This window comes from Emys orbicularis, chromosome 21 (assembly GCF_028017835.1).
Source record: "Emys orbicularis isolate rEmyOrb1 chromosome 21, rEmyOrb1.hap1, whole genome shotgun sequence".
Taxonomy (NCBI): Eukaryota; Metazoa; Chordata; order Testudines; family Emydidae; genus Emys; species Emys orbicularis.
Genome location: NC_088703.1, coordinates 7,310,546 through 7,336,141, shown reverse-complemented (window position 1 = coordinate 7,336,141; position 25,596 = coordinate 7,310,546). Strand labels below are relative to the sequence as shown.

Genomic DNA, 25,596 nt, shown 5'->3' with positions numbered 1-25,596 from the left:
TGTGCTGTGTCAGGGTTGGGTGCAGCCTCACCACTGATTCCGTGTCCCAGGGGTGGAGGGTGGGGAGGCTGCAGGGTGATCTCCCACCTGCATAAAGCCAGTGGCCTGTGCTCCCCACTGCCAGGCTGGAGCCTCTGCATTTATTTATTTATTTCTGCAGAATTTTAAAATATTGTGCGTATAATTTTTAATTTTTTGGCGCAGAATGCCCTCGGGAGTAATAAGGGCTGAGCTCTGATGGAAGAATTCCCCACACTCGAAACATTAATAGGGTTCCTCCCTGGTGTGGATCCTCTGATGTTTATTAAGGTGTGAGCGCCGAACGAATGTTTTCCTGCACTCCCAGCATGCATAGGGTTTCTCCCCTGTGTGGATTCTCTGATGTTTAATCAGGGATGAGTCTTGAGTGAAGGTTTTCCCGCACTCACAGCATTCATAGGGTTTCTCCCCTGTGTGGATTCTGTGGTGCCTAATAAGGTGTGAGCTCCGAGTGAAGGTTTTCCCGCACTCACAGCATTCGTAGGGTTTCTCCCCTGTGTGGATTCTCTGATGCCTATTAAGATGTGAGCTCCGCGCAAAGGTTTTCCCACACTCACAGCAGTTATAGGGTTTCTCCCCTGTGTGGATCCTCTGATGCTGAATAAGGGATGAGCACTCAGTGAATGTTTTCCCGCACTCACAGCATTCATAGGGTTTCTCCTGTGTGTGGATTCTGTGATGCCTAATAAGGTGTGAGCTCCGAGCAAAGGTCTTCCCACACTTACAGCATTCATAGGGTTTCTCCCCTGTGTGGATCCTCTGATGTTGAATAAGCGTTGAGCGCTCAGTGAAGGTTTGCCCACACTCGCAGCATTCGTAGGGTTTCTCCCCTGTGTGGATCCTCTGATGTTTAATAAGGGTTGAGCGCTCAGTGAAGGTTTTCCCACACTCACAGCATTCATAGGGTTTCTCCCCTGTGTGGATTCTCTGATGGCTAAGAAGCAGTGCGGGCCTACTGAACTTTTTTCCACACTCAACACATGTGTTATTTCTCTCTCCCATGGGGATTCTCTGCTGGGTCGTGGTTTCCTTGAGGCCTTTGTGAGTTCCCCAACAATTAACAGATTTACCAACTTTCTGTGGTGGCTGGTTTCCCTGCCACTTCTCTGGCCTGTGCTGACTCTCACAGGCTTTTCCCTGCTCACAATTCCTAGACATACCCCCTTTGCATTTTTGCAATAATGTCCCAGGTGGTTTGACTTGCTCATCATCTTCCTGCTGAGGCTTCTGCTCCAAGGTCTCACTCACCATCCCATCACCTGCTGGGACAGAGAAAAAAAAATCTGAAATAGGAATGGAAAAGGGGAGAACAAATGAAAAGAACAGCTGGAGATGGGGAAAAAAATGAGGGACTGAATTTCCCCAAACTCGTCCCCAAAGGGAAGAGAGGAGGGGATCAAATCTATATCCAGTCCCATTTAAACACTCAGGGAGAAGGAAGTTCAGGGAGGAAGCTAGTGACAGGAGATAGTCAGGATGGGTAGGAAGCCATGAGCAATATCTGCCCTGAGGATATGACACTTGCTGCGGACAAGCCTGAACCAAGAGAGCTCACAAGGTCTTTGTTAGGAATCCCAGCTGCTGCCTTCTGGCACTGAGTTCATTTAATGATTACTCACCTGTGTAGATGCCTCTCGGGAGCTCTCTTTCCTCTAAGCCCTGGAGATCTGGGGAGAACAGCTCTTCCCCTCTTTCCAGCTGGGAGATCTCAGGTTTGGAAACTGGAAACCCTGCCCAGGGAAAAGAAGACAAGTGAGATCAGGTGAATTCATGGGACATTCGTCACACACAAAAGAAGTTCTGTTATTTTAAACCCTTCTCGTTTTAAAGCAGTAAAATCCTGGGGCCAGCTCCCCAGGTGCTCAAAGGTGCAGGAAACTCTTCTTATGAGGGATTTAACTCTGCCCATGTTTACTGGGAACACACACAGCCAGACACTCACAATCAAAGGGGCTCCTAAAACCCAGAGCAGCTAACTGCATGTCCTAGAAAGGGAAGACTCAAGCCGGAGAGGAAATCCTCCTGGAACTGCTTCTTACTGACAGAGAGAGGCCCAGAGACACTGCAGGAGTGGGAAAGGCACGAGGCCTGACAGCTATGGGGGGGGGGGGCACTCAGAGAGACAAGGAAGGGCACAGAGATGCAATTACCCCTGTCAATCACAGTGATCAAACCCTTCCTCTAACTGCTCTCACCCTTCCCCACCTCCTGGGACCCATAGGCGCCGACTCCATGGGTGCTCCCAGGCTGGAGCACCCCTGGGGAAAAATTAGCAGGTGCTCCGCACCCACTGGCAGCCAAGCTCCCCCATCCTCACCTCCTTCTCCCACCCTGCCGAGCACACCGCGTCCCCGCTCCCTCCCAGCGCTTCCCGCCCTCCCCCCCGCCACCTAATAGCTGTTTGGCGGCGCTTAGGACTTTCCGGGAGGAACGGGGATGTGGCACGCTCAGGGGAGGAGGCGGAGAAGAGGTGGGGCAGGGGGCAGGGATTTGGGGGAGAGGGTGGAATGGGGGCGGGAAGGAGGTGGGAACTTTGGGGAAGGGGTGGAGTGGGGGCAGGGTGAGTGCAGTGCAGGGGCGGAAAGAGGCGGGGTCGAGCACCCACCAGATAGAGCGGAATTTGGTGCCTATGCTGGGACCCCAGGAGCAATCACTCCTTGTGTCCTCTCCTCCCTTCCTATTGCCCATAGTCCTCCTCACTACCAGTTTCCCAAATTTTCTGCTCCCCAGCCATTTCCACCCTATTATCCCACTGTCTCAATGTCTCATGTAAAGCAACCATAAACACATGAAAAGACCTAGGTTTACAATTTATGATTAAAACTCTACTATCTACACAATATACATAGACATCAAATGTAAAAACTTAAATATCTTAGAAACAGTAGCCAATCAGTTGTTTTAATTGTCATATTTGAATTCAGCACATCAAAATACATAATAAATAGCACATTTTATCTCTGAAGCAGACGACTTCTCAAAAATTGTAGACCAGTGTAGCCATTGATGGTGCTGTCTTCCTTGTATTTATTGAATTCTGTTTTGAACCCACTTATAATTACAGCCTTCACAACATCCCCGGCAATGAATTCCACAGGATGACTGTGCATTGTGTGAAAAAGTACTTACCTTTGTTTGTTATAAATCTGCTGCCTATTAATTTAATCACATAACCCCTAGTTCTTGTATTATGTGAAGGGGTAAATAACACTTCCTTATCCACTTTCTCCACACCATTCATAGTTTTATAGATCTCTATTATATCCCCCCTTAGTCGTCTCTTTTCCAAGCTGAACACTCCCAGTCTTTTTAATCTTTTAACCCTCATATGGAAGCTGTTCCATACCCCTAATAATTTTTGTTGTCCTTCTCTGCACCTTTTTCAATTCTAACGTATCTTTTTTGAGATGAGGTGACCAGAACTGCATACAGTATTTAAGGTGTGGCATACCATGGATTTATATAGTGGCATTATGATATTTTCTGTCTTACCACCTATTGCTTCCCTAATGGTTCCTAACATTTTGCTAGCTTTTTTAATTGCCACTGTACATTGAGTGGATGTGTTCAGATAACTATCCACAATGACTCCAAGATTTCTTTCTTGTGTGGTAACAGCTAATTTAGACACCATCATTTTGAATCTATAGTTGGGATTGTGTTTTCTAATGTGCATTACTTTGCGTTTATTAACACCAAATTTCGTCTTCCATTTTGTTGCCCAGTCACTTAATGTTGCGAGACCCCTTTGTAACTCTTCATAATCTGCTTTGGACTTAACTATCTTTAATAATTTTGCATTATCTGCAAAGTTTGCCACCTTTATGTTTCCCCATGTTTCCAGTTCATTTATGAATATGTTGAAAAACAGTGGGCACAGTACAGATCCCTGGTGGCCCCACTATTTACCTCTCTCTACTGTGAAAAGTGACCATTTATTCCTACCCTTTGTTTCCCATGTTTTAACCAGTTACCGATCCATGAGAGGACCTTCCCTCTTATGCCATGACTGCCTACTTTGCTTAAGAGACTTTGGTGATGTTTTCTGAAATTCCAAGCACACTATATCCACTGCATCACCCTTGTCCACGTTTGTTGACCGCCTCAAAGAATTTTAAGAGATTGGTCAGGGTTGACTTGACTTTACAAAATCCTTGTTGATTCTTCCCCAACAAATCATGTTCATCTATGTGTCTGATAATTCTCTTATTTACTATAGTTTTCAACCAGTTTGCCCTGTATTGAAATTAATCTTACCAGCCTCTGATTGCCACGATCACCTCTGGAGCCTTTTAAAAATATTAGTATTACATTAGCTATCACCCGTAATTTGTTATAAAGGCCAATTTAAGTGGCAGGTTACATACTGTAGTCAGTTCTGCACTTTTCATGTATGAGTTCCTTCAGTACTATTGGGTGAATACCATCTAGTGCTGGTGACTTATTAATGTTTAAATTATCAATTTGTTCCAACACCTCCTCTATCAACACATCAATCTGGGACAGTTCCTGATTCGTCACCTAAAAAGAATGGCTCGGGTAGAGGAAAGTCCCTCACATCCTCTGCAGTGAAGACTGATATAAAGGATTAATTTAGTTGTTCTGTAATGGTCTTGGCTTCCTTGAGTGCTTGTTTAGCATGTCAATCACCCAGTGGTCCCACTGCTTCTTTGGCAGGGCTTCCTGCTTCTGATGTACTTCAAAAAAAATTGTTGTTAGTTTCAGTGAGTTTTGTTAGTTGCTCTTCAAATTCTTTTTTTGGCCTGCCTAATTATACTTTGACACTTGACCTGCCAGAGTTTATGCTCCTTTCTATTTTCCTCAGTAGCATTTGACTTCCAATTTTTAAAAGATGGCTTTTTGCCTCTAACTGCCTTAGCTGTGGTTGTACTTTTTAGTCCTCTTACTGTTCCCCCCCCCACCCCCATTTGGGGTACACATTTATTTTGAGCCTGTAATATGGTGTTTTTAAACAGTTTTCATGCAGCTTGCAGGCATTTCACTTTTGTGAGTGTTCCTTTCAATTTCCATTTAATTAGCTCTCTTAATTTTGTGTAGTTCCCCTTTCTGTAGTTAAATGCTACTGCAGTGGGCTTCTTTGGTATTTTCCCCCTCGCAAGGATGTTAAATTTAATGATATTATGGTCTTTATTACCAAATAGTGCAACTGCATTAACCTCTTGGACCAGATCCTGTGTGCCACTTAGGACAAAATCAAGAACTGCCTCTCCCCTTGTGGGTTCCAGGATTAGGGGCTCCTAAAAGCAGCCATTAATGTTTTCTAAATACTTTATCTCTTCATCCCACCCTGAGGTGACATGTTCCCAGTAAACATGGGGATAGTTGAAATCCCCCATTATTATTGAGATTTCTATTCATATAGCCTCTAATCTCCCTGAGCATTTCATATTCACTATCCTGGTCAGATGGTCAGTAGCATATTCCTACTGCTATATTCTTATTATTCAAGCATAGAATTACTATCCATACAAATTCTATGATACAGTTTGAATTATTATTTATTTTTTTTTACTATATTTGACTCTATTCTTTCGTTCACATATAGTGCCACTCCCCCACCAGCACAACCTACTCTGTCATTCCTATATAGTTTGTATCTTGATATTACCATGTCCCATTGATTATCATTATTTCACCAAGTTTTTATAATACCTATTATTTCAATATTCTCATTTAAATCCAGGCACTCAAGTTCACCCATCTTAGTATCTAGCCTTCTAAAAATTTTGTTAATATTTAGCTGTCTGACTTCATGTGATGTAATTGAATAGGACTCTTTTTCATTTAACTGTTTCTCTTCAGTTATTACCTGTACTTTATGAACTTCTAGCCGCTCTTCTTTACTAGGATATAGGGAATCCCCATTAAGAGATCCTCCTCTAAGGGAAAGTTCCATCTGAACCATGTGTTCCTCCACACCTGTTGCCTTTCCCCCTGCCCTTAATTTAATCTCCTCCATAAACTTTCTAATTTTACATGCCAGAAGTCAGGTTCCATTTTGGTTTAGGTGGACCCCATCCTTCCTGTACAGGCTCCTCCTTTCCCAAGAGATTCCCCAGCTCCTAATAAACCTAAAAGCCTCCTCCTTCAAGGAGCAGGTACTGAGTGTGGGCATTTGCTCTTTCAGGCGCCGTTGACCTTCGAGGAGATGGCTGATGAATGATAAATCAAAGAGATGGAAATTCACATGTGCAGAAAGATGAAGGTCTTTTAACAGCTAGAGGGTTTCCAGCAGTCTGCTGTCACAGTAATTGGTTGGCTCAAGAGGACATGCTAGGGCCTTGAACCTGAGCTACATCATGCATTTGAGTCTGAGCCCTATCACTGACAACTTTCAGACAATGTGTGTTGTGGATTTTGCTTGCATTCTGAGGAGTCTCTCTTTGAAGTTTCCAACATTTCTGTGTTAAGAACAATATTTTAAAGTACTCTCAAATCTACACGGAGATATTAGACTGGCTGTTAATTAAGAGTTTTGCCAGGATTGCTGTCGGTTAGTGGTGTGAAAAATCACATCCCTACCTGCCATAGTTTGCCGGTAAAAGCTCTAATGTAGACACACTTATACTGGCAAAAAAAGTCCATTAAAAAGAAATCAAGGAAATTAAATGCCAAGAAACAACATTAAAACAGAGTTAAGGATATCATAGAATAGAATCATAGAAACATAGAATATTAGGGTTAGAAGAGACCTCAGGAGGTCATCTAGTCCAATCCCCTGCTCAAAGCAGGACCAACACCAACTAAATCATCCCAGCCAGGGCTTTGTCAAGCCGGGCCTTAAAAACCTCTAAGGATGGAGATTCTACCACCTCCCTAGGTAGCCCATTCCAGTGCTTCACCACCCTCCTAGTGAAATAGTGTTTCCTAATATCCAACCTAGACCTCCCGCACTACAACTTGAGACCATTGCTTCTTGTTCTGTCATCTGCCACCACTGAGAACAGCCAAGCTCCATCCTCTTTGGAACCCCCCTTCAGGTAGTTGAAGGCTGCTATCAAATCCCCCCTCACTCTTCTCTTCTGCAGACTAAATAACCCATTCCCTCAGCCTCTCCTCGTAAGTCATGTGCCCCAGCCCCCTGATCATTTTCGTTGCCAGGGCTGTCTCATGCCCTTCCAGCATGTGAATGTTGGAGATAGTTAAAATCTCTGAAAACCAGCAAATGAGAAGAAAAACTACACACCAGCCCTGCAATGCAACCTTAACTCTGCCCCATCTCCTAATTCTGGAACTGGCAAATGTCACTGGAAATAGGTCAGTAAGGGTGGTACAAAGGTTAACTAACTACCCAGGGAAGTGGCAAATTTTCCATCTCTTGAACTGTTCAAAGCAAGACTGGATGCCTTTCTGGAAGATATTTTCATGAAAACACCAGGTATTCATCTCACTACAATGATAAATAGATGAAGCTGTATGGTATGGCCTGTATTATACAGGAGGTCAGACAGATGACCTAATCGTATTCCCTGGCATTCAAATGTATTGATGAATAATTAATAGGAGGAAGAACTAAGAGAACATGCCATTGTTTGTGTTGTGTTGTACAGATTTGAATGCCAGCATTTATCTGCATGCACTCCTGCTACGTGCACTGTGTCAGCTATAGCTTTAAATGAACGGTGGAAGGAATTGTTGGAGCAGCTTGGCAGAGCTGTGACTGTGATATGAAGAGAGGTGCATGTGACAGTTGAAGGAACAGATGTTCCTAATTTCAGTGCTGAGTGTTGTAGGTTGTGTCAATAAAGGTGCACAAGGGTGTGTTCTTCCCACGAGGGTTGTCAGTAATCTGGTGCCATAGTGAGGGATAAGTGAAGGCAATGACTCATAATCCTCACTGCAAGGGTAAAGGGGTGGTAACATTAGGAAAGTGTGAGATGGATTGTGGGTAGTAGGCTCAATGTTTGAGTGCAGGCCAGGTGTAGGTAGCTTCTGTTCCATACACTGGACCTAATCCTAACCTTTGCCTGAGCAAAGAGAAGATGTTAGACTTGGTGCTATCCTGCTCCTCTGCTCTGTTCCCAAAGAGTTCTGTAGCAGGGAGGGTAGAATACGAGTATATGTGTCACTGGCCTGTTGGTGTGTTGCTGAAACAAGGCAGAGTTGAGGTTGCATCGCGAGGTATTGTGAACCTTAACTCTTCATTTTCCCTTCTGATAACCGAGGGGACAGGAATCCTTACCCAGCGAGGTCACGTTCTCATAGTTCTCCTGCATGACATCTCTGTAGAGGGCTCTCTGAGCGGGGTCCAGCAGAGCCCACTCTTCTCTGGTGAAATACACAGCCACCTCCTCGAAGGCCACCGGCCCCTGAAAGAGCAAAAGCCCCCTACTCAGTACCTGGTGCCCAGTGACAACCCCACTACTCCCAAGGGAGAAGGGCCAATCACATGGGAACTCTGGGAGTCAGACAGGCAACAAAGCCCCACACCTACCCCATCAGAGCAGCCAGGAAGCCCGAGGGTGAGGGGAGAAAGAGAACGCCCCTCAGCCCTCCCAGCAGACAGAGGGGGCAGGGGTCTTCACATTCACCACTCACCTACTAGCCAGAGGCTGATACAGGAGATGGAGCCCCAAGCAGGGTCCAGGGACAACTCTCCCTGTTGTGAATCGGAACCCCTCCCCATTGCCAGAAACCATATTGTAGGAATGGGGTGTCTTCCCTGAGCTTCACTGGTGGGTGCCCCTTTAGATCTCACAACAGGGCTAGTAGGTTCAGGCTCCAGTACTGGAGTCTGGTAAGTTTTCACAGCCCAGTCCAGCAGGGTTGTTTTCTGTTTCACAAATCAGGGAATTCCCACCCACCAAGCCCATGGGTCTATTACTAGGATCTAGGCCTCACAGTAAACAAATCTCAGCAGGTTTATCAGACCCTGTCCCCCTCCCTTTCTCCACCTGGTGTATTTCCTGACCAACCCCCCCAAAGTGCCCACCTCCTATGTATTTACAGCCCTTCTCCCGCCAAAGGGAACCCACCAGCAACTCCCCGATAATCCCTACCTCAACTGGCTCCACTGCAGCCATTTCCCTTCCCTGTTCCCTGGAAGGATGGAATGATCTGGAGCAAAACAGGGATGTTATGCCGCAGCCTGTTAGGGCAAAAAGAGCGATAGGAAACATGTCAGAATAGGCACAATTCCCCCCAGGCTCTTTCCCTGCACACTGATGTTCTAGACTGTCATGCATATAACAGAAAAATTCAAAACATAGTTAGTAATGGGGGGGGGGGGACCTTTATCTATCCAGACATCTGTTAGAAAAGATAATTCAACCAAACACAAAGTATCCAATAAGTTCTTGCAATGTACTGGGGGCTCCTGTTTCTTTCAGAAGATTGAAGAAGTATCCGGAGGATGGCCATTTTACACCTGATTCTGACTAACAAGGAGTTAGTTAGGAAACTGAAGATGGAAAGCAATATGGGCAAAAGTGATCATGAAATAATAGATTTCAAGATTCTATGAGAAGGAAGGCGTGGGAGTAACAGACTAAGGACAATGGAAATCAAAAAGGCAGACTTCAATAGACGCAGAGATCTGGTAGGTGAGGTCCCATGGGAATAAAATCTGAGGTGAAAAAATTGTTGAAGAGATCTGGCAGTTTCTCAGAGACAATATTAAAGGAGCAACACCAAACTATCACAATGTGAAGGAAAGATAGAAAGAATAGTAAGTGGGCAATATGGCTCTATCAGGAACTCTTTAATGACCAGAAAATAAAAAGGAATCCTAAAAAAAAGTGGAATCATGGACAAATTGCTACGGATGAGTACAAAAGAGTAGCACAAGCATGTGGGAACAAAATCAGAAAGATTAACTCACAAAATGAGTTACACCTAGCAAGTGACATAAAAGGCAATAAGATAAAGGTTCTATAAATATATTAGGAGCAAGACAAAGGTAAAGGAAAGTGTAGGTCCTCTATTTACCAGGGAAGGAGAGCTCATAACAGATGACTAAAAGAACAATAAGGTGTTTAATGCCTTTTTACATTCACTAAAAAAGTTTAATTGTGACCAGATACGTAAAACAATAATTCTTAACCAAGAGGGGGAAGGAACAGAAACCACAATGGGGAAATAACAGGTTAATAATAGGGCTGTCAAGCAATTAAAAAAATTAATTGCGATTAATCGCAGTGTTAAACAATAAAGAAAAACCTTTTAAATATATTGACTTCAATTATAACACAGAATACAAAGTGTACAGTGCTCACTTTTTGTTTTTGGTTACAAGTATTTGCACTGTAAAAAAACAAAAGAAATAGTATTTTTCAATTCACCTAATACAAGTACTGTAGTGCAATCTCTTTATCATGAAAGTTGAACTTACAAATGTAGAATTATGTACAAAAAACTGCATTCAAATGTAAAACAATGTAAAATTTTAGAGCCTGCAAGTCCACTCAGTCCTAATTCTTGTTCAGCCAATTGCTCAGACAAACAAGTTTGTTTACATTTGCAGGAGATAACGCTGCCTGCTTCTTGTTTACAAAGTCACCTGAAAGTGAGAACAGGTATTCGCATGGCACTGTTGTAGCCGGCATTGCAAGACATTTATGTGCCAGATGCACTAAAGATTCATATATCCCTTCATGCTTTGAGCACCATTCCAGAGGACATGTGTCTATGCTGATGATGGGTTCTGCTCGATAACGATCCAAAGTAGTACTGACCGACACACGTTCATTTTCATTATCATAATGAGTCAGATGCCACCAGCAGAAGGCTGATTTTCTTTTTTGGTGGTTTGGGTTCTGTAGTTTCTGCATTGGAGTGTTGCACTTTTAAGACTTCCGAAAGCATGCTTCACACCTCGTCCCTCTCAGATTTTGGAAGGCACTTCAGATTCTTAAACCTTGGGTCGAGTGATGTAGCTATTTTTAGAAATCTCACATTGGTACCTTCTTTGTGTTTTGTCAAATCAGCAGTGAAAGTGTTCTTAAAACAAACAACATGTGCTGGGTCATCATCCGAGACTGCTCTAACATGAAATATATGGCAGAATGCGAGTAAAACAGAGCAGGGGACGTAAAATTCTCCCCCAAGGAGTTCAGTCACAAATTTAATTAACGCATTATTTTTTTAACGAGTGTCATCAGCATGGAAGCATGTCCTCTGGAATGGTGGCTGAAGCATGAAGGAGCATATGAATGTTTAGTATATCTGGCACATAAATACCTTGCAATGCCGGCTGCAAAAGTGCCATGCAAATGCGTGTTCTCACTTTCTGGTGACATTGTAACTAAGAAGAGGGCAGCATTATCTCCAGTAAATGTAAACAAACTTGTTTGTGTTCGCGATTGGCTGAACAAGAAGTAAGACTGAGTGGACTTCTAGGCTCAGAAGTTTTAGTTTTGTTTTTGTGTGCAGCTATGTAACAAAAAAAATCTACATTTGTAAATTGCACTTTCATGACAAAGAGATTGCACTACAGTACTTGTATGAGGTGAATTGAAAAATAGTATTTCTTTTGTTTATCATTTTTACAGTGCAAATATTTGTAATAAAAAATAATGTACACCTTGATTTCAATTACAACACAGAATACAGTATATATGAAAATGTAGAAAAACATCCAAAATATTTAATAAATTTCAATTGGTATTCTATTGTTTAACAGTGCGATTAAAACTGTGATTAATCACAATTCATTTTTTTATCGTGATAAATTTTTTTTGAGTTAATCGCATGAGTTAACTGCAATTAATCAACAGCCCTCATTAATAAATATTTGGATAAGTTAGATGTATTACAGTCTGCAAGGCCTAATGAAATTCATCCTAAGGTACTAAAGGAGTTAGCTGAAGCAATCTTGAAACACTTTGCACTTATCTTTGACAACTCCTGGAGCAGGGGTTCTCAACCTTTTTCTTTCTGAGCCCCCACTCAACATACTATAGAAACTCCAGGGCCCAATGGGGCAGGGAGCAGACTCAGGAGGGCTTCGGGCTGGGACCCTTGGGTATAGGCATAGTTTGACTTCTATTTGGAGGGGGGCCTGCTCCACACAGCAGGGTTCAGAGAGGGCACGCCACCTCCACCCCCTGACTCACCTCAGCAGTCCACCCAGCCTGTCTGGGTTATAATAAATAATAATAATTAATGGAGATATCCCATCTCCTAGAACTGGAAGGGACCTTGAAAGGTCATTGAGTCCAGCCCCCTGCCTTCACTAGCAGGACCAAGTACTGATTTTGCCCCAGATCCCCAAGTGGCCCCCTCAAGGATTGAACTCACAACCCTGGGTTTAGCAGGCCAATGCTCAAACCACTGAGCTATCCCTCCCCCCAGGGTTATGGGGGGATGCAACCAAAAATATATAACTCAAAGGGGGGGGGGGGGCTCAGCTCAAAAAGTTTGAAAACCGCTCAGGATGCAGGCGGGGGTAGGGTTACCATATCTAACAAATAAAAAAAGAGGACCCTCCTCGGGGCCCTGGCCCCGCCCATTTCCCACACCCCAGCCCCGCCCCTTCCCCACCCCCTCCTCCCTCCCACTCCCAGCCACGCGAAAAGGGCTGCCCGAGCGCTACCGGCTTCACGGTTTGCCGGGCAGCCCCCAGACCCTGCGCCCCTGGCCGGCGCTTCCCCAGCGCAGCTGGAGCCCGGGAGGGGAAGCGCCCAGCCGGGGGCGCAGGGTCTGGAGGCTGCCCGGCAAACCGTGAAGCCGGTAGCGCTCGGGCTCCGGGCAGCCCCTATGCCTCCGGACCCTGCGCCCCCGGCCGGGCGCTTCCCCTCCCGGGCTCCGGCGGCGCAGGGTCCGGAGGCATAGGGGCTGCCCGAAGCCCGTAGCGCTCGGCTCTTAAACAGAGCCGAAGAGTCAGGGGAGGAGCAGAGCTGCCGCGGCCGGAGGCTCTGCTCCTCCCCTGACTCTTTGGCTCTGTTTAAGAGCCGAGCTGCCCGAGCGCTACCGGCTTCGGGCAGCCCCCATGCCTCCGGACCCTGCGCCGCCGGAGCCCAGGAGGGGAAGTGCCCGGCCGGCGGCTGGGGTCCGGAGGCAAGGGGGCTGCCTGAAGCCCATAGCGCTCGGGCAGCTCGGCTCTTAAACAGAGCCGAAGAGTCAGGGGAGGAGCAGAGCAGCCGCGGGAGGGGAAGTGCCCGGCCGGCATTTTCCCGGACAAGTTCGGCTTTTTGGCAATTCCCCCCGGACGGGGGTTTGATTACCAAAAAGCCGGACATGTCCGGGAAAAACCGGACGTATGGTAACCCTAGGCGGGGGCAGCTAGAGAATGTGCGGGCAGGGGGCAGCTCAGGCTGCAGGGAGAGGGGTAGCGAGGGGCAGCGAGGGGCTGTGTGCCAGAAAGGCTCCCCTTGCGGTGGCTGCTCCCCGAGGGCCCTGCCGGCCCCGGAGCCAGGTCCCCGCACCCGAGCGGCTCTTATCATCTGCATAAGGAGTCCCCAGGAGGCTGGGAGACGAGCAGTCGCAACCCCTGGCACCAGCAGCAGATGGGGGAACGCCCCGGCTGCCGGCTCCCTGCCCCCCCCAGCCAGAGGAGCAGCTGCCCCGCACTGCCCGGCTCTGGCTTCCCACCTACAACCTGGCCAGCGGGCTGGTCCTGAGGGGAGGGGAGGAGGTGGGGGTGTGGCGCTGCCCCACCCTGGGTAAGGCCAGGGGGACCAGATGTCCCGTTTCTAAAGGGATCAGTCCCGACTTTTTCTTTAAAAACAGGCAAATTGTCCCGTGTTTTCTGTCCCCCCCCCCCGCCCCCCGCTCAGTGCTGGTGGGTTCTGCCGCTGGCTGGATCCCTGCTCGCCAGCCGGGGGGGGGCAGTGGCTAACGACGGGGGGGGGGGGTGCGCCAGGCTGGGGGCAGGGGGACGATGCAGCAGGCAGGGCCCTGCCCCCGCCCCGCTTCTGGCCAACACTAGCTGCGAGGGGGGGGGGGCTCGGGCGCCGCTCCCGGAATGACGTCAGCGGGTCGGAGGGGCGCAGGGGGGAGTCTCCGCGCGGGGGGGGGCTAGGATGACCCCGGGGCCCTCCCTTACCTGGAGCTCGAGAGGGTGGAAGCGCCCCAGGGCAGGCTGGGAGGTGTAGTTCCTGAAGCGCCTCGGACCGGAAGTGAGGGAACCGGCTGCCCCAACAAATCTCAGCAGGTAAATCTCTCCCGGGGCATGCTGGGAAACGTAGTTCTTTCTCCCTCACGCTCCCTGATTGGCCGCCGCGGCCCCTGGGGAGCCGCTCCCCGGCGGGAAACGGGGCGCGCCGGGGCTGGAGGGGCCTGGCTAGCGATGGAGCCGCTGCCCCCCGGCTCGGCCAGGCTCTGCCCCGGGGGCGGCAGCAGCGGCGGGGACGGAGAGGGGCGGGGTCAGGGGGTTCCCCCTTTGTGTGTCTGGGCAGGGGGGGGGAAATCCGCCGGAGCTGGGGGAGGGGTCGGGGGGGGGTTGAACGAGCTCTGTGCAGCCTGGGGGCTCCCGGTGCCGCGGGGCGGGGGGGGGGATGAAATCCTCTCCGCGGCGTTGTCTGCGCCGCACTTTTGTGGTTCAGGGGTGTGACAAAACAACCCCCCCACACACACAACCCCCCCCACACACACACACCCCCACACACACACACCCCACACACACCCCCACACACACACACACACACACACACACCCCCACACACACACCCCAACGATAAAAGTTTTACCGACAAAACGCACCTGTGTGGACAATGCTGTGTCGGCGGGGGGAGGAGAGCTCACCGCCTCTGCCTGGGGGTGGATTTACAAAGAGGGGCGACACTGCTCACCTTTTAGCGGCACGGCTGTCGTGTCACTTCTGGCTCCGAGAGTGATAAAATTCTCCCCCACGTCTCCCCGATTGTCACCGGCGGGATACAAAATCCAGTCAGCAAGGAGTCCGGTGGCATCTGAAGAAGTGGGTTTTTTACCCACGAAAGCTTACGCCCAAATAAATCTGTTAGTCTTTAAGGCGCCACCGGACTCCTTGTTGTTTTTGTGGATACAGACTAACACGGCTACCTGCGATACTTAAAATCCAGTCAGGTTTCTCTCCTTTTCTCTCCAGTTATTGACCCTTCCTCTAGTCTCCTCCTCAGATTTCCCCCATTGTGATGACAGCTGTGCACTGAGTGCAGTTTGTCACTGAGCTGGCTACAGCAACGTGCAGCTCCCTTTCTTGAGTCGATAGTTAAATGATCACTTTCCCCTCCAATGGTGCATTGGTTTGCATTTAGAGAGACAAGTGGTTGAGGTGGTATGTTTTCCTGGACCAACCTCAGTTGGTGAGAGAGACAAATTTCTGAGCTACACACAGCTCTTCAGGAGAATATCCTAAAATTTTGCCCCGCTTCCTCTCTAGGTATCTGTTACTTCTTTAATATTCCCTGAGATTTTTTTCCCGGTCTCTCTAATTATAAAATATTAACAAAATCTCTGATTTTGACCTTTTCCAAATTCTTGAATATGATAGAAAATCTTTGCAGATGTTGCCCCTTTTCTCTTGATTTGTCAAATAACAATAGAACAGTCTCTCAAATTTTACCTCTTTACCTACTATTGACTATTGATATAAAATCCCACACATTTTTCCATTTTCCTCTCTTATTTGTGAAAATTGATCCAAAATTCTCCAGATTTCCACCCCTCTCTCTCTCTTTAAAGACTGAACATTGATATCAGCTGTCAGATTTTGCCTTTTTCTGAGTAATTATCAAATGTCTGTTAAAAAGCATCGTGGGTTTCGAGATGTTCCCCTGTTTAGTTGCAGCAAGTTCTCCTGTTTTGGAGGGAATTTGTTGCCTTGAGCCATTCTCCATCTTGGCAGTTGCAGGGGTTTAAATGGTCAACTTTCCCGTCTCATTTGATACTCATTTCTTTATCTCCATTCAAATGTTTGCTGAAGAAAGTGATTTGTCCCGTATTTAATACACATCAAAGCCAGAGGCTTCCCCCTTTTGGGGGGGAAAGGTGTCTCCCAGCTGTTCACAGGACAGTTGGCTGGACCCTTTTCTTTTCCTCAGGGAGCACAGGATGAGGGTTCACTCTGTGACTGGCTCTTTCTGTCCAGGCAGTGCCCAGAGTGGCTGAGAATCCCCACGCTGCCGTATTAGCCCCTCACTTTCCCCTCACCATGTTCACCAGCAGTATCCCAAACCCCCATGACGCATGGTCTCTGAGAGGGGTTGCTTCCCCCAGTGCTGAGATGTATTCGCCTCTGGGGTGGGTTTCTGTTGGCCATTATGTGTAAGTCACTGGGCACCAAAATTTCTTACAAATTTTGGCTCTTCCATGCCATCCGTTCTCCTGTTAAAGAAGCATCACCCAGGGCTACCTCCACCTGTGTGAATGGTTGGCATGGGCGGCTAATAAATGGATATACAGTTTTCAAATGTTGATATGAAACCACAGATTGTGCTTCTTTCCCCCTTTTCAAAAGTGTGGCAGCTTCAGGTTTTGAAGGGAAAATTGTTGCTGTGAATCCTTCTCAGAATATGGGGAGTGAGCAAGGGGGTTATACCGACTCTCCTAACAAATCATGGCCAACCTTTGGGTTATGTCCTTTGATACATTAAGAAAGAAGGAACAGAATTCAAGAGTAAGACTCAGCTCCTAAGATCCTGGTTCACCACACGCAATTCCTTCCACTAATATTCTGCTCTCATGATATGCCTCAGGCATGGGAGCCAGATCACCAGCTGGTGGAAATCAGCAATGCATCCTAGCCCTGAGAGTGCTGTGCATTCAGTGACTGACCCAAACCCTGCTGAAGTCAACAAGAATGGGCTTTGCATAAGGCCCATACAGCCAGGGCCGGCTCCAGGGTTTTGGCCGCCCCAAGCAGCCAAACAAAAAAAACAAAACAAAACAAAGCCGCGATCGCGATCTGCGGCGGCAATTCGGCGGGAGGTCCTTCGCTCCGAGCAGGAGTGAGGGACCGTCCGCCGAATTGCCGCCGAACAGCTGGACGTGCCGCCCCTCTCCGAAGTGGCTGCCCCAAGCACCTGCTTGGTAAGCTGGTGCCTGGAGCCGGCCCTACATACAGCAGTGGTTTTCAACCTTTTTTCATTTGCGGATCCCTAACAAGTTTTAAATGGAGGTGCAGACCTCTTTGGAAATCTTAGACATAGTCTGCAGACCCCAGGGGTCCACGGACCACAGGTGGAAAACCACTACCCTAGAGAGATCACGGTATCAAAGGAGAGATCTGAATGTGGATTGACAGGAGTACATTACAACTGTTCCCATTACAATTACTTTGTTACGAGAAATGGTAATTTGCTGGCATCTCATCCCTCCTGTAGTATCCTGTGATTGTAAGTGCATAGGAGCTGGAATCATGTCTTTATGTCTCATGGGCACCATTAAAGTAATAGAACTTATAATAAAAAAGAATAACTAAATTGAAAAATAAATATTGAAGAGCACATCACGTAACTGCTATTTATTTTCATAAACATGAGATATTTCAAAATGCTATAAGCAGCAGCACTAAATGTACATCCTTGGAAGAAATTAAAAATGGAACTTTGCAGTTACCCAGTTCTATGCACCAAACATTAACAAATACATCAACTGGAAGAAACAGGCTAGGAAAAGGCATATTTAGTAAATTTCTTTACAAAAGTTTTCTTAGTTCAAAAAAGTGATACAGTAATATCTACTCCCAACTCTCAGAACTCATTTTCATATGAAAATATAAGTATCAAATGAAGTTATGTCTCCGCATCATACTAAAGTACGTACTGTACTAATTCTTACCCTGCCTGTATAACAGAGATTAACAATATATTTGTATACAAAAACATGCTCCTCAAACACTGAGGTATTACTGAACTTAGGTATGAACTTCCAGTTGAATACTGGTAGCAAGAGCCACCTCTCATAATCCAAGACATGTACCAAAGGCAAGTGTGTACATGGTGTTTACAGAAAATTCCCACAGAAGTACAAATGGTAACCCCTGAAGTTACATCTGGTAGAACATAAGCCCCATTCAAAATTAGGAATCAATGTTTTTAAACTCAACTAGGTGCCATCAGTAGCTCCAAATGCTCACAACTTTTAAAGAACATCTATAGTTCTTAAGAAGCAATATGAGGGCAGTGTCTCATTGTTTGGCAGCCTCCTTGCAAGAACATCCATGCGCTCTCTACCCGGATAATATAGTTCGTCAACTACTTCAAGGATTGGATCGAAAGTAAAACAACATTAACATAAAAAAACACAATTATTTTTTTAAAGAATCAAAAATGTGCAAAGTGGCAGTGACTGTCCAGGTCAGGTAAAAAAAAGTTTAGCAAGTCTCCATGTGTTCTATTTCCATTAGCAACTGCTGTTGTCTGGCTTGCAATTTTTCCTTTTCTAGCAATAACTTGTGTTCCTCTGCCTGAAGGGAATGGATATAATCAGTGGCTTTATTCAAGATGAGTATTTTTGTGGCTTTCTCATTTTTAACCAGTTCAGGTACATGGTCCCTTAATGTGAGGAAACTAGACCGCAGATCCTTATTCCGCTGACGTTCCAGACAATTGAGGCGTAGACGTTTGCTATCCTCTGACTCTGCATTTTGAGGACTTGAACTCTTAGACTGTGGTTGGATCACGGGTTTTGTGACATGGGGCACCTCATTTTTTAGCTTTTCCTGTGGCAGGGCGTCTTCACTTTCAATGTATGGGGAAGGGGCGGTGTAGTAATAATGCTGGTGAATCGGGGTGCAATGCTTTAGAATAATAGTCATAACTGTCTTCTTGGAGGAAGAGTGCCTTTTCTCCACTGCCAGAACCTCAATGTCTTCCACGTCATCCTCTTCCTCATCTTTAGAAATACAAAATATAAGATAAAGAAAGTAAGTTGTTCTCGCCAAAAAATATTCACACAGGACCTTGACATTTAAAAACTAGTAACATATCAACCTCAGCCTAGATCAATCCACACAAGCGGTCCATTTCCTGGACACTACTGTGCTAATAAGCGATGGTCACATAAATACCACCCTATACCGGAAACCTACTGACCGCTACACTTACCTACATGCCTCCAGCTTCCATCCAGGACACACCACACGATCCATTGTCTACAGCCAAGCTCTAAGATATAACCGCATTTGCTCCAATCCCTCAGATAGAGACAAGCACCTACAAGATCTCTATCAAGCATTCTTAAAACTACAATACCCACCTGCTGAAGTGAAAAAACAGATTGACAGAGCCAGACGAATATTCAGAAGTCACCTCCTACAAGACAGGCCCAACAAAGAAAATAACAGAACACCACTAGCTGTCACCTTCAGCCCCCAACTAAAACCTCTCCAGCGCATCATCAGAGATCTACAACCTATCCTGAAAGATGATTCTTTACTCTCACAGATCTTGGGAGACAGACCTGTCCTCGCTTACAGACAACCCCCCAACCTAAAGCAAATACTCACCAGCAACCACACATCACTGAACAAAAACACTGACCCAGGAACCTATCCTTGTAACAAAGCCCGATGCCAACTCTGTCCGCATATCTATTCAAGTGACATCATCATAGGACCTAATCACATCAGCCATACCATCAGGGGCTCGTTCACCTGCACATCTACCAATGTGATATATGCCATCATGTGCCAGCAATGCCCCTCTGCCATGTACATTGGCCAAACCGGACAGTCTCTATGCAAAAGAATTAATGGACACAAATCTGACATCAGGAATCATAATACTCAAAAACCAGTGGGAGAACACTTTAACCTGTCTGGCCATTCAATGACAGACCTGCGGGTGGCTATCTTACAACAGAAAAACTTCAAAAACAGACTCCAACGGGAGACTGCTGAGCTGGAATTGATATGCAAACTAGATACAATCAACTCAGGATTGAATAAGGACTGGGAATGGCTGAGCCATTACAAACATTGAATCTATCTCCCCTTGTAAGTATTCTCACACTTCTTATCAAACTGTCTGTACTGAGCTATCTTGATTATCACTTCAAAAGTTTTTTTCTCTTACTTAATTGGCCTCTCAGAGTTGGTAAGACAACTCCCACCTGTTCATGCTCTCTGTATGTGTGTATATATATCTCCTCAATATATGTTCCACTCTATATGCATCCGAAGAAGTGGGCTGTAGCCCACGAAAGCTTATGCTCTAATAAATTTGTTAGTCTCTAAGGTGCCACAAGTAGTCCTGTTCTTTTAACATATCTGTGTGGATTCTCAGGACAAACAGCAATCCATAGGTTTTTAAGTGTTCAAGATATGCACTAAAAGCAACAATGCACTAATTGAGGATAAAAATAGGCTGCATATACTAACTATCTACAGATAGATGGAGATAGATAGTGCATACACTCACACCCAGACACAATAAGTGGGGATCTCTGCAAAATTTAAATTAGAACCCTAAAACAGACAGTTTTCTGCACTTTCAAGTTGTACAATAGGAGGACACATGAAGGTGCAACCCAAATAAACACACTAGAGGAAACAGTATTAGAGAAAATGCCCTGTTAAAGTTGGTAGCAAAACATGTCTTTCATTTTTCCAGCAAAAGTGTGCTTTTTTAGTGTAGAACTTGCATGTTGAAGTGCTAAACACAGAGACAGCATGCATCAGTAAGAGTCACAGCTTACCAGTTGTGCATGTTCTCACCGAGACCTATAGTGATAACAGGTGAATTTTATATTACAGTAAGAGGTGTAACTGAATAATGCACAAGTTGCACTACCTGTCCTGCATCGTAGGTGATATCTTGTGCATATGTGTGATTAGTCTCAACATTAAATGTGCACTAGTGTACGAATTACTAAGGCGGAGTACAAAAGAATAGCATATATGTGTAAGGACAAAATCAGAAAGGGTAGAAAGGCACAAAATAAGTTATGCATAGCAAGGGACAAATGTAATTGGAATTCTTTTTCCATATGGTTTACTGCAAAGAGTGTCATCACTCTGAATGCTTTAAAGGCAACATAACTTCCAAAATCAAGTGTTGGCTCTACATATGGCCATACATATGACACCACACTGTATTAAACACAATAAAAATTAATGTCGTTGATTTGTTTGGCAGGACATGGAAATGAAGTATAAATTTCAATTCATTGTAAAACAATATAAAATCAATATTTGTAATACAGTTCAATAAGGTTTCATCTGGCTTTTTGATCAACCAAATTAAAAAGCAAAGGAAACCAACCACACTCAAGTGTCACTGTGCATTCTCCAAGGCCGTTTCTTCTCTTTCTTTGGTGCTTTTATTTTATATAAATTCAACCAGGAGCAGATTTTCAGATTAAACCGATATTGGAAAGTGTGGCAAACTGAGAGAGGGACCGAACCAAAATTCAAAATGACGTAGAGAGAATGAGAAATTCGACACTGCAGCAAATTTAGCCACCTATTGGACTGCTTACATGTATGGGCCCAGATACTGAAATGTATTAAGGTTCCTAACATCTACTGATTTCAGTGCAAGTTAGGAGCCTAAATAACTTTGAGGATCTTGACCATGTAATTACAGCACATACCTGGTCAGCAGCAGCTTATGTGGTGTGCCACAGTCACATGGATGTCATAATAGTGCTTGCATAATCTTAACTGGTTATCCTGGACACGACTGACTGAGAGGCCAGCTGCCTATCAGTACGGGAGCTCTTTGGAGGTCGGACCAGAGGAAGTATTAAACATGAATAAATTTGTGAGTAAGCAGGAGGTAACCGACAGAGGTAAGGGTCAGCATTGTATTCTCAATATCCATTCTATAATCACAAACACATTTAGAAAGCATAGGCATACAGATAGATTAGCTGTAATGTTCTCCATTTATATGACCAGAACCTCAGCTGCTGTAAACCAGTGTCGCTCTGTTGACTTCCTTGTAGCTGTGTTGATTTACACCAGTTGAGGAGTTGGCCTACAGCCTCTGGACCTGCAAACTTTCCTGAGAATCTGAGTTTCTATTGAATGCTATGGGGGAGATCTTCCATCTTTCTCCCAGTTGTTTTATGTTTATTATGGGTCCTCATTTTGTGTCTTCTGCATCCATGGAGCCAACATCTAGCTGTGGAATCCATCAGAGATGGGGGAAATTAGAACAAAAAATGCAGAAGGACTTCTCCTCTAGCTGTCTAAATGAAGCTCTGCTAATATCTTAAATGCAGGATAAGAAAGCATGGGGTCACATTTCTTAGCAATACTAGTGCTCCTAATCCCACACTATCACTACTGTAGCTAGATGGGCAATGTAGGATAGTTATGATTCAGTTTGCATCTGGGTGTTAGAAGTGAAGGATGCAATTTGCATAAAGGATGGGCAATCACCTAACCTCAAGCAGTCTTTCCTGGGAAGGGGAAATCTTGTTAGTTCCTCCTTCATGCTTTGGAATGCTGTTACAATGGAGACAGATAAATATGGCATTTCAGAGTTCTTGTTAAATATTAAGTCTCCTGGAGAATTTCTGCCCACAGCTAAGAGATACATGGGAGATAAAATCCAGATTTTTTTAATATATCAGCTATTTCATAGTTTCATAGAGTTTAAGGCCAGAAGGGACCTTAGATCATCTAACCTGACTTCCTGTATTTCACAGGCCATTAAAATTTCACCTAGCAACCCTACACTGAACCCAAAAATTTGTCTTGGACTAAAACATTTCAGTCTTTAGGAGACTAAACTGTTGTGTGCCATAGGCAGAAAACAGGAGAGACTGCGGTTCCACCAATGCCTGAGGCCCTTGCAATGGTAGAGAATTGAATAGGTCAGATATACCCAGATGATCCTAGCAGGTGATCAGTGCCCCATCCTCCCACCCAAAGGTCCCTGCCAATCTGAGCAGGGGAAAATTCCTTCCCACCCACAACTCTGGAGATCAGTTGGACCCTGAGCATGTGAGCAGGACATCTAAGGAAACAGATTCTCTGAACCATCTTGGAGCACTGGTCCACCTTACCAGGTGTCCCTTCTCCTGCTATGGTCAATCCCTGATGCTTCAGGTGAAGGTTGGAGGGAACCACCTGACCCCACTCACAGCGTACATCTAGTCAATGGTACATGGGGGGGGAAGTCCTTTATGACCTCTACAGGCAACCGGATGAACTCTGTTCCATGAGTCTTCTCTGCAAGTATTTAAACGACCATAAAATAAGATTAAAGGCTTTCTTCAAAACAGGGGGCCTAAAGTTAGGCTTCTAAATTCATACCGATGTCTAAAAAAGTGGCCTGATTTTCAAGAGATACTGAGCCCCAAAAAGTTCCCAGCATAGCCAATAGGTACATGTGGGTGCTCAGGGTTTTTGAAAATGAGGCCCTGACTAAGCAAAACTCTTAAACATGTGCTTAACTTTAGGTCTCTTTGTTGGCTTAGAGTTAAGCATGTGATTAGGATGCTGACTCAGGGCATAGGTGCCTTAATATGGATTTAGGAGCTTAAGTTTAGGCACCCAGTTTTGAAAATTTTGACCATAAATTATTATTCTGTATGCGATCAAAACTCTTGAATTGATAGTAAAGAGGGAAAGGAAGATTATTTTACGTGGGGATCTACTTGAAAGGAGCAAATTTTCTTCATTATGATTTCCCCGCAAACACATTGGGTAGTTCAGCAAACAAACCTGGTCATCAGGCGCAAGGAAGAGGATTTACATGATTCCCAGGTCTACTTCTCACAGTGTTTGGGCTCCTGCAGAATCTTTACTGGACAGTGAATTAAAGAGGCCGGCATCAATTTCTACTATCAGTGGTAACCAGCCGAATCCTTTTATTTAATTTCAGGTGTTTATAATGAGGTTGTTTCCCTCCTGGCAAATATGGATGACCAAAATAAGGGCAAAATTGCCCTCAGGATTGCCTTTATAGCTGAGACCAATCTGGCTAGCGTTGTGACAATTCTGCTAGAGAAACTGCAACAGGATGAGGTAGGGCAATTTCATGAAATTACATCTGCTTTCCATGTGTCCACACCAAATTCTACCTGACTTCATGGGGGTATAGGGGAATGCATGGGGGTAATTCAGTATAGAACTTGGCCTGGCGCACCATCAGTATAATCAGTATTCATCCTTCTGTCCTCAGGCATAAACTCAGAATGCAAAATGCTGTTATTACAGATCAGGATGATATAATGCTCTATAAAGAAAGCGTTGTCCTTTTACACACAGTGGAGTACATGGGCTGGATATAGTAAAAGTACACTATAGGACTTGCAGTAAGCTCTTCCAATAATACTTTGCCCTTCTTTAGCATCTTCATCCAAAAATCTTAAAGCACTTACCTAATACTAATGAATTAAGACTCACAGCACCCTTGTGAGAATGGTAAGCATTATCCCCATTTATGGATGATTGGTGTCACAGGGAATTAAGTTACTTGCTCAACACCACTTAGCAAGTTAGTAAAAGAATGTGAATAAAACCCAAGTGAACTGACTCCCTGCTCTAAATCCTAGGCTCATTAATTATGCACATGCACAGTAGTGCAGAATTCCCCTAGGAGTAATATTCAGACCCCTTTTTCCATTGATTAATACTTGCATCCAACAAAGTCCATTTCTCTATTAAGGGCCAACACAGAAGGCATTTTAGTTTCAATTAAAGAACTAGAAGGCCAAGATAAGCAGTTCAGTTCAGAACTGAACATGGCCTCCTAGTACTTTAATTATTTGAATTACTCAATTAATTATGTTAATTAATTTGATTAATTACTTGAATTACATAGTGCCTATGTATTCATAAGTTATCAGAGACAATTTTCAATTAAACAAATCCTCCTTACATTTAACAATGAATGGAAGGAGGTTCTCCCCAGTGGAGCTGTCTGGTCTGATTGCGGTGGGCAGAAGCAGTCCTTGTCAAGCAGAACCACTGGAATGTTTGGCCAGTCAAGAGATCTGATTGGCTTTGAACATTCCAAAGTGCTTTATGGCCTTGGCATGCAGGTCACATAGATTTAGAGACTCACAGGAGACAGAGATGGAAAAGACCCATTGGATCATCCAGTCCATTTCCCTGCTAATGCAGGAGAATTCCCAGCCGTCATTTTTCACTGTTTGGGCCAAACTAATTTTAAAATCCCCTAATGACTGAGCTTCCACCACTTTCCTAGGAAGACTATGTCATAGCCTAATAGACCTGTCTCACAGTTGGGGCATTTTTCCTGTTATTAAATTGTATGTCTTTTTTTAGTTTAATCCCATTACTCCTACTTTTACCTAAATGTATTATACTAAAAAATTCTTCTCCCTCCTTGGTGTTCACACCCTTCAGATAGGTGTATGGTATTATCATGTCTCCCTCATAGTCATCCCTTGGCCGCATCTGCCATAGGCAGCTCTTTCAGGGTGTCTTCAGAAGTAGAGGTCTGCTCGGGCCCAATTTTTAAGCCCAACCTGAACGGGCCCCAAGCCCACTCACCTCACCCTGAGAGGGTTGAATCATTTTCCATCCTGATCCCAACCCTTCCCCCCAAACCAGATTCTGCCACCACATCCTGCTCATGGGGCCGGCGCAGCGGCAACAATGTGCAGCAATGGCTTCATCCTCTGACACTGCCCCCTGCTGTGCTGGGTATGTGCTGCAGAGAGAGAGAGAGATGCTGTGACTCCTCGGCATCC

General features: G+C 45.2%; 2 protein-coding genes across 2 annotated transcripts; both read right to left on the bottom strand.

The window, feature by feature from the left end:
• Nucleotides 1-200: 200 nt before the first annotated feature.
• On the bottom strand, nucleotides 201-14,092 carry LOC135892926 (zinc finger protein 501-like). Its single transcript, XM_065420688.1, has 5 exons — nucleotides 14,045-14,092; nucleotides 9,060-9,148; nucleotides 8,243-8,369; nucleotides 1,659-1,769; nucleotides 201-1,301 (listed from the first exon to the last, which is right to left on the bottom strand). The coding sequence occupies exons 2-5, from the start codon at nucleotides 9,081-9,083 to the stop codon at nucleotides 265-267; spliced, it is 1,299 nt and encodes a 432-aa protein (XP_065276760.1). The 5' UTR covers nucleotides 9,084-9,148; nucleotides 14,045-14,092; the 3' UTR covers nucleotides 201-264.
• Nucleotides 14,093-18,295: 4,203 nt separating this feature from the next.
• LOC135893308 (N-myc proto-oncogene protein-like) lies at nucleotides 18,296-23,968 on the bottom strand. Its single transcript, XM_065421107.1, has 2 exons — nucleotides 23,959-23,968; nucleotides 18,296-18,816 (listed from the first exon to the last, which is right to left on the bottom strand). Exons 1-2 carry the CDS (start codon nucleotides 23,966-23,968, stop codon nucleotides 18,296-18,298), a joined length of 531 nt encoding a protein of 176 aa, XP_065277179.1.
• Nucleotides 23,969-25,596: the final 1,628 nt, after the last annotated feature.

What these genes read in the sequence shown, in the direction of transcription:
- LOC135892926 (XM_065420688.1), bottom strand. Translation starts at nt 9,083, where the DNA reads ATGGCTGCAGTGGAGCCAGTTGAG. An exon ending in CTGCAGTGGAGCCAGTTGAG is followed by an intron (nt 8,370 to 9,059) that starts GTAGGGATTATC and finishes TTGCTCTTTCAG; the next exon opens with GGGCCGGTGGCCTTCGAGGA. An exon ending in CCCGAGAGGCATCTACACAG is followed by an intron (nt 1,302 to 1,658) that starts GTGAGTAATCAT and finishes TCTCTGTCCCAG; the next exon opens with CAGGTGATGGGATGGTGAGT.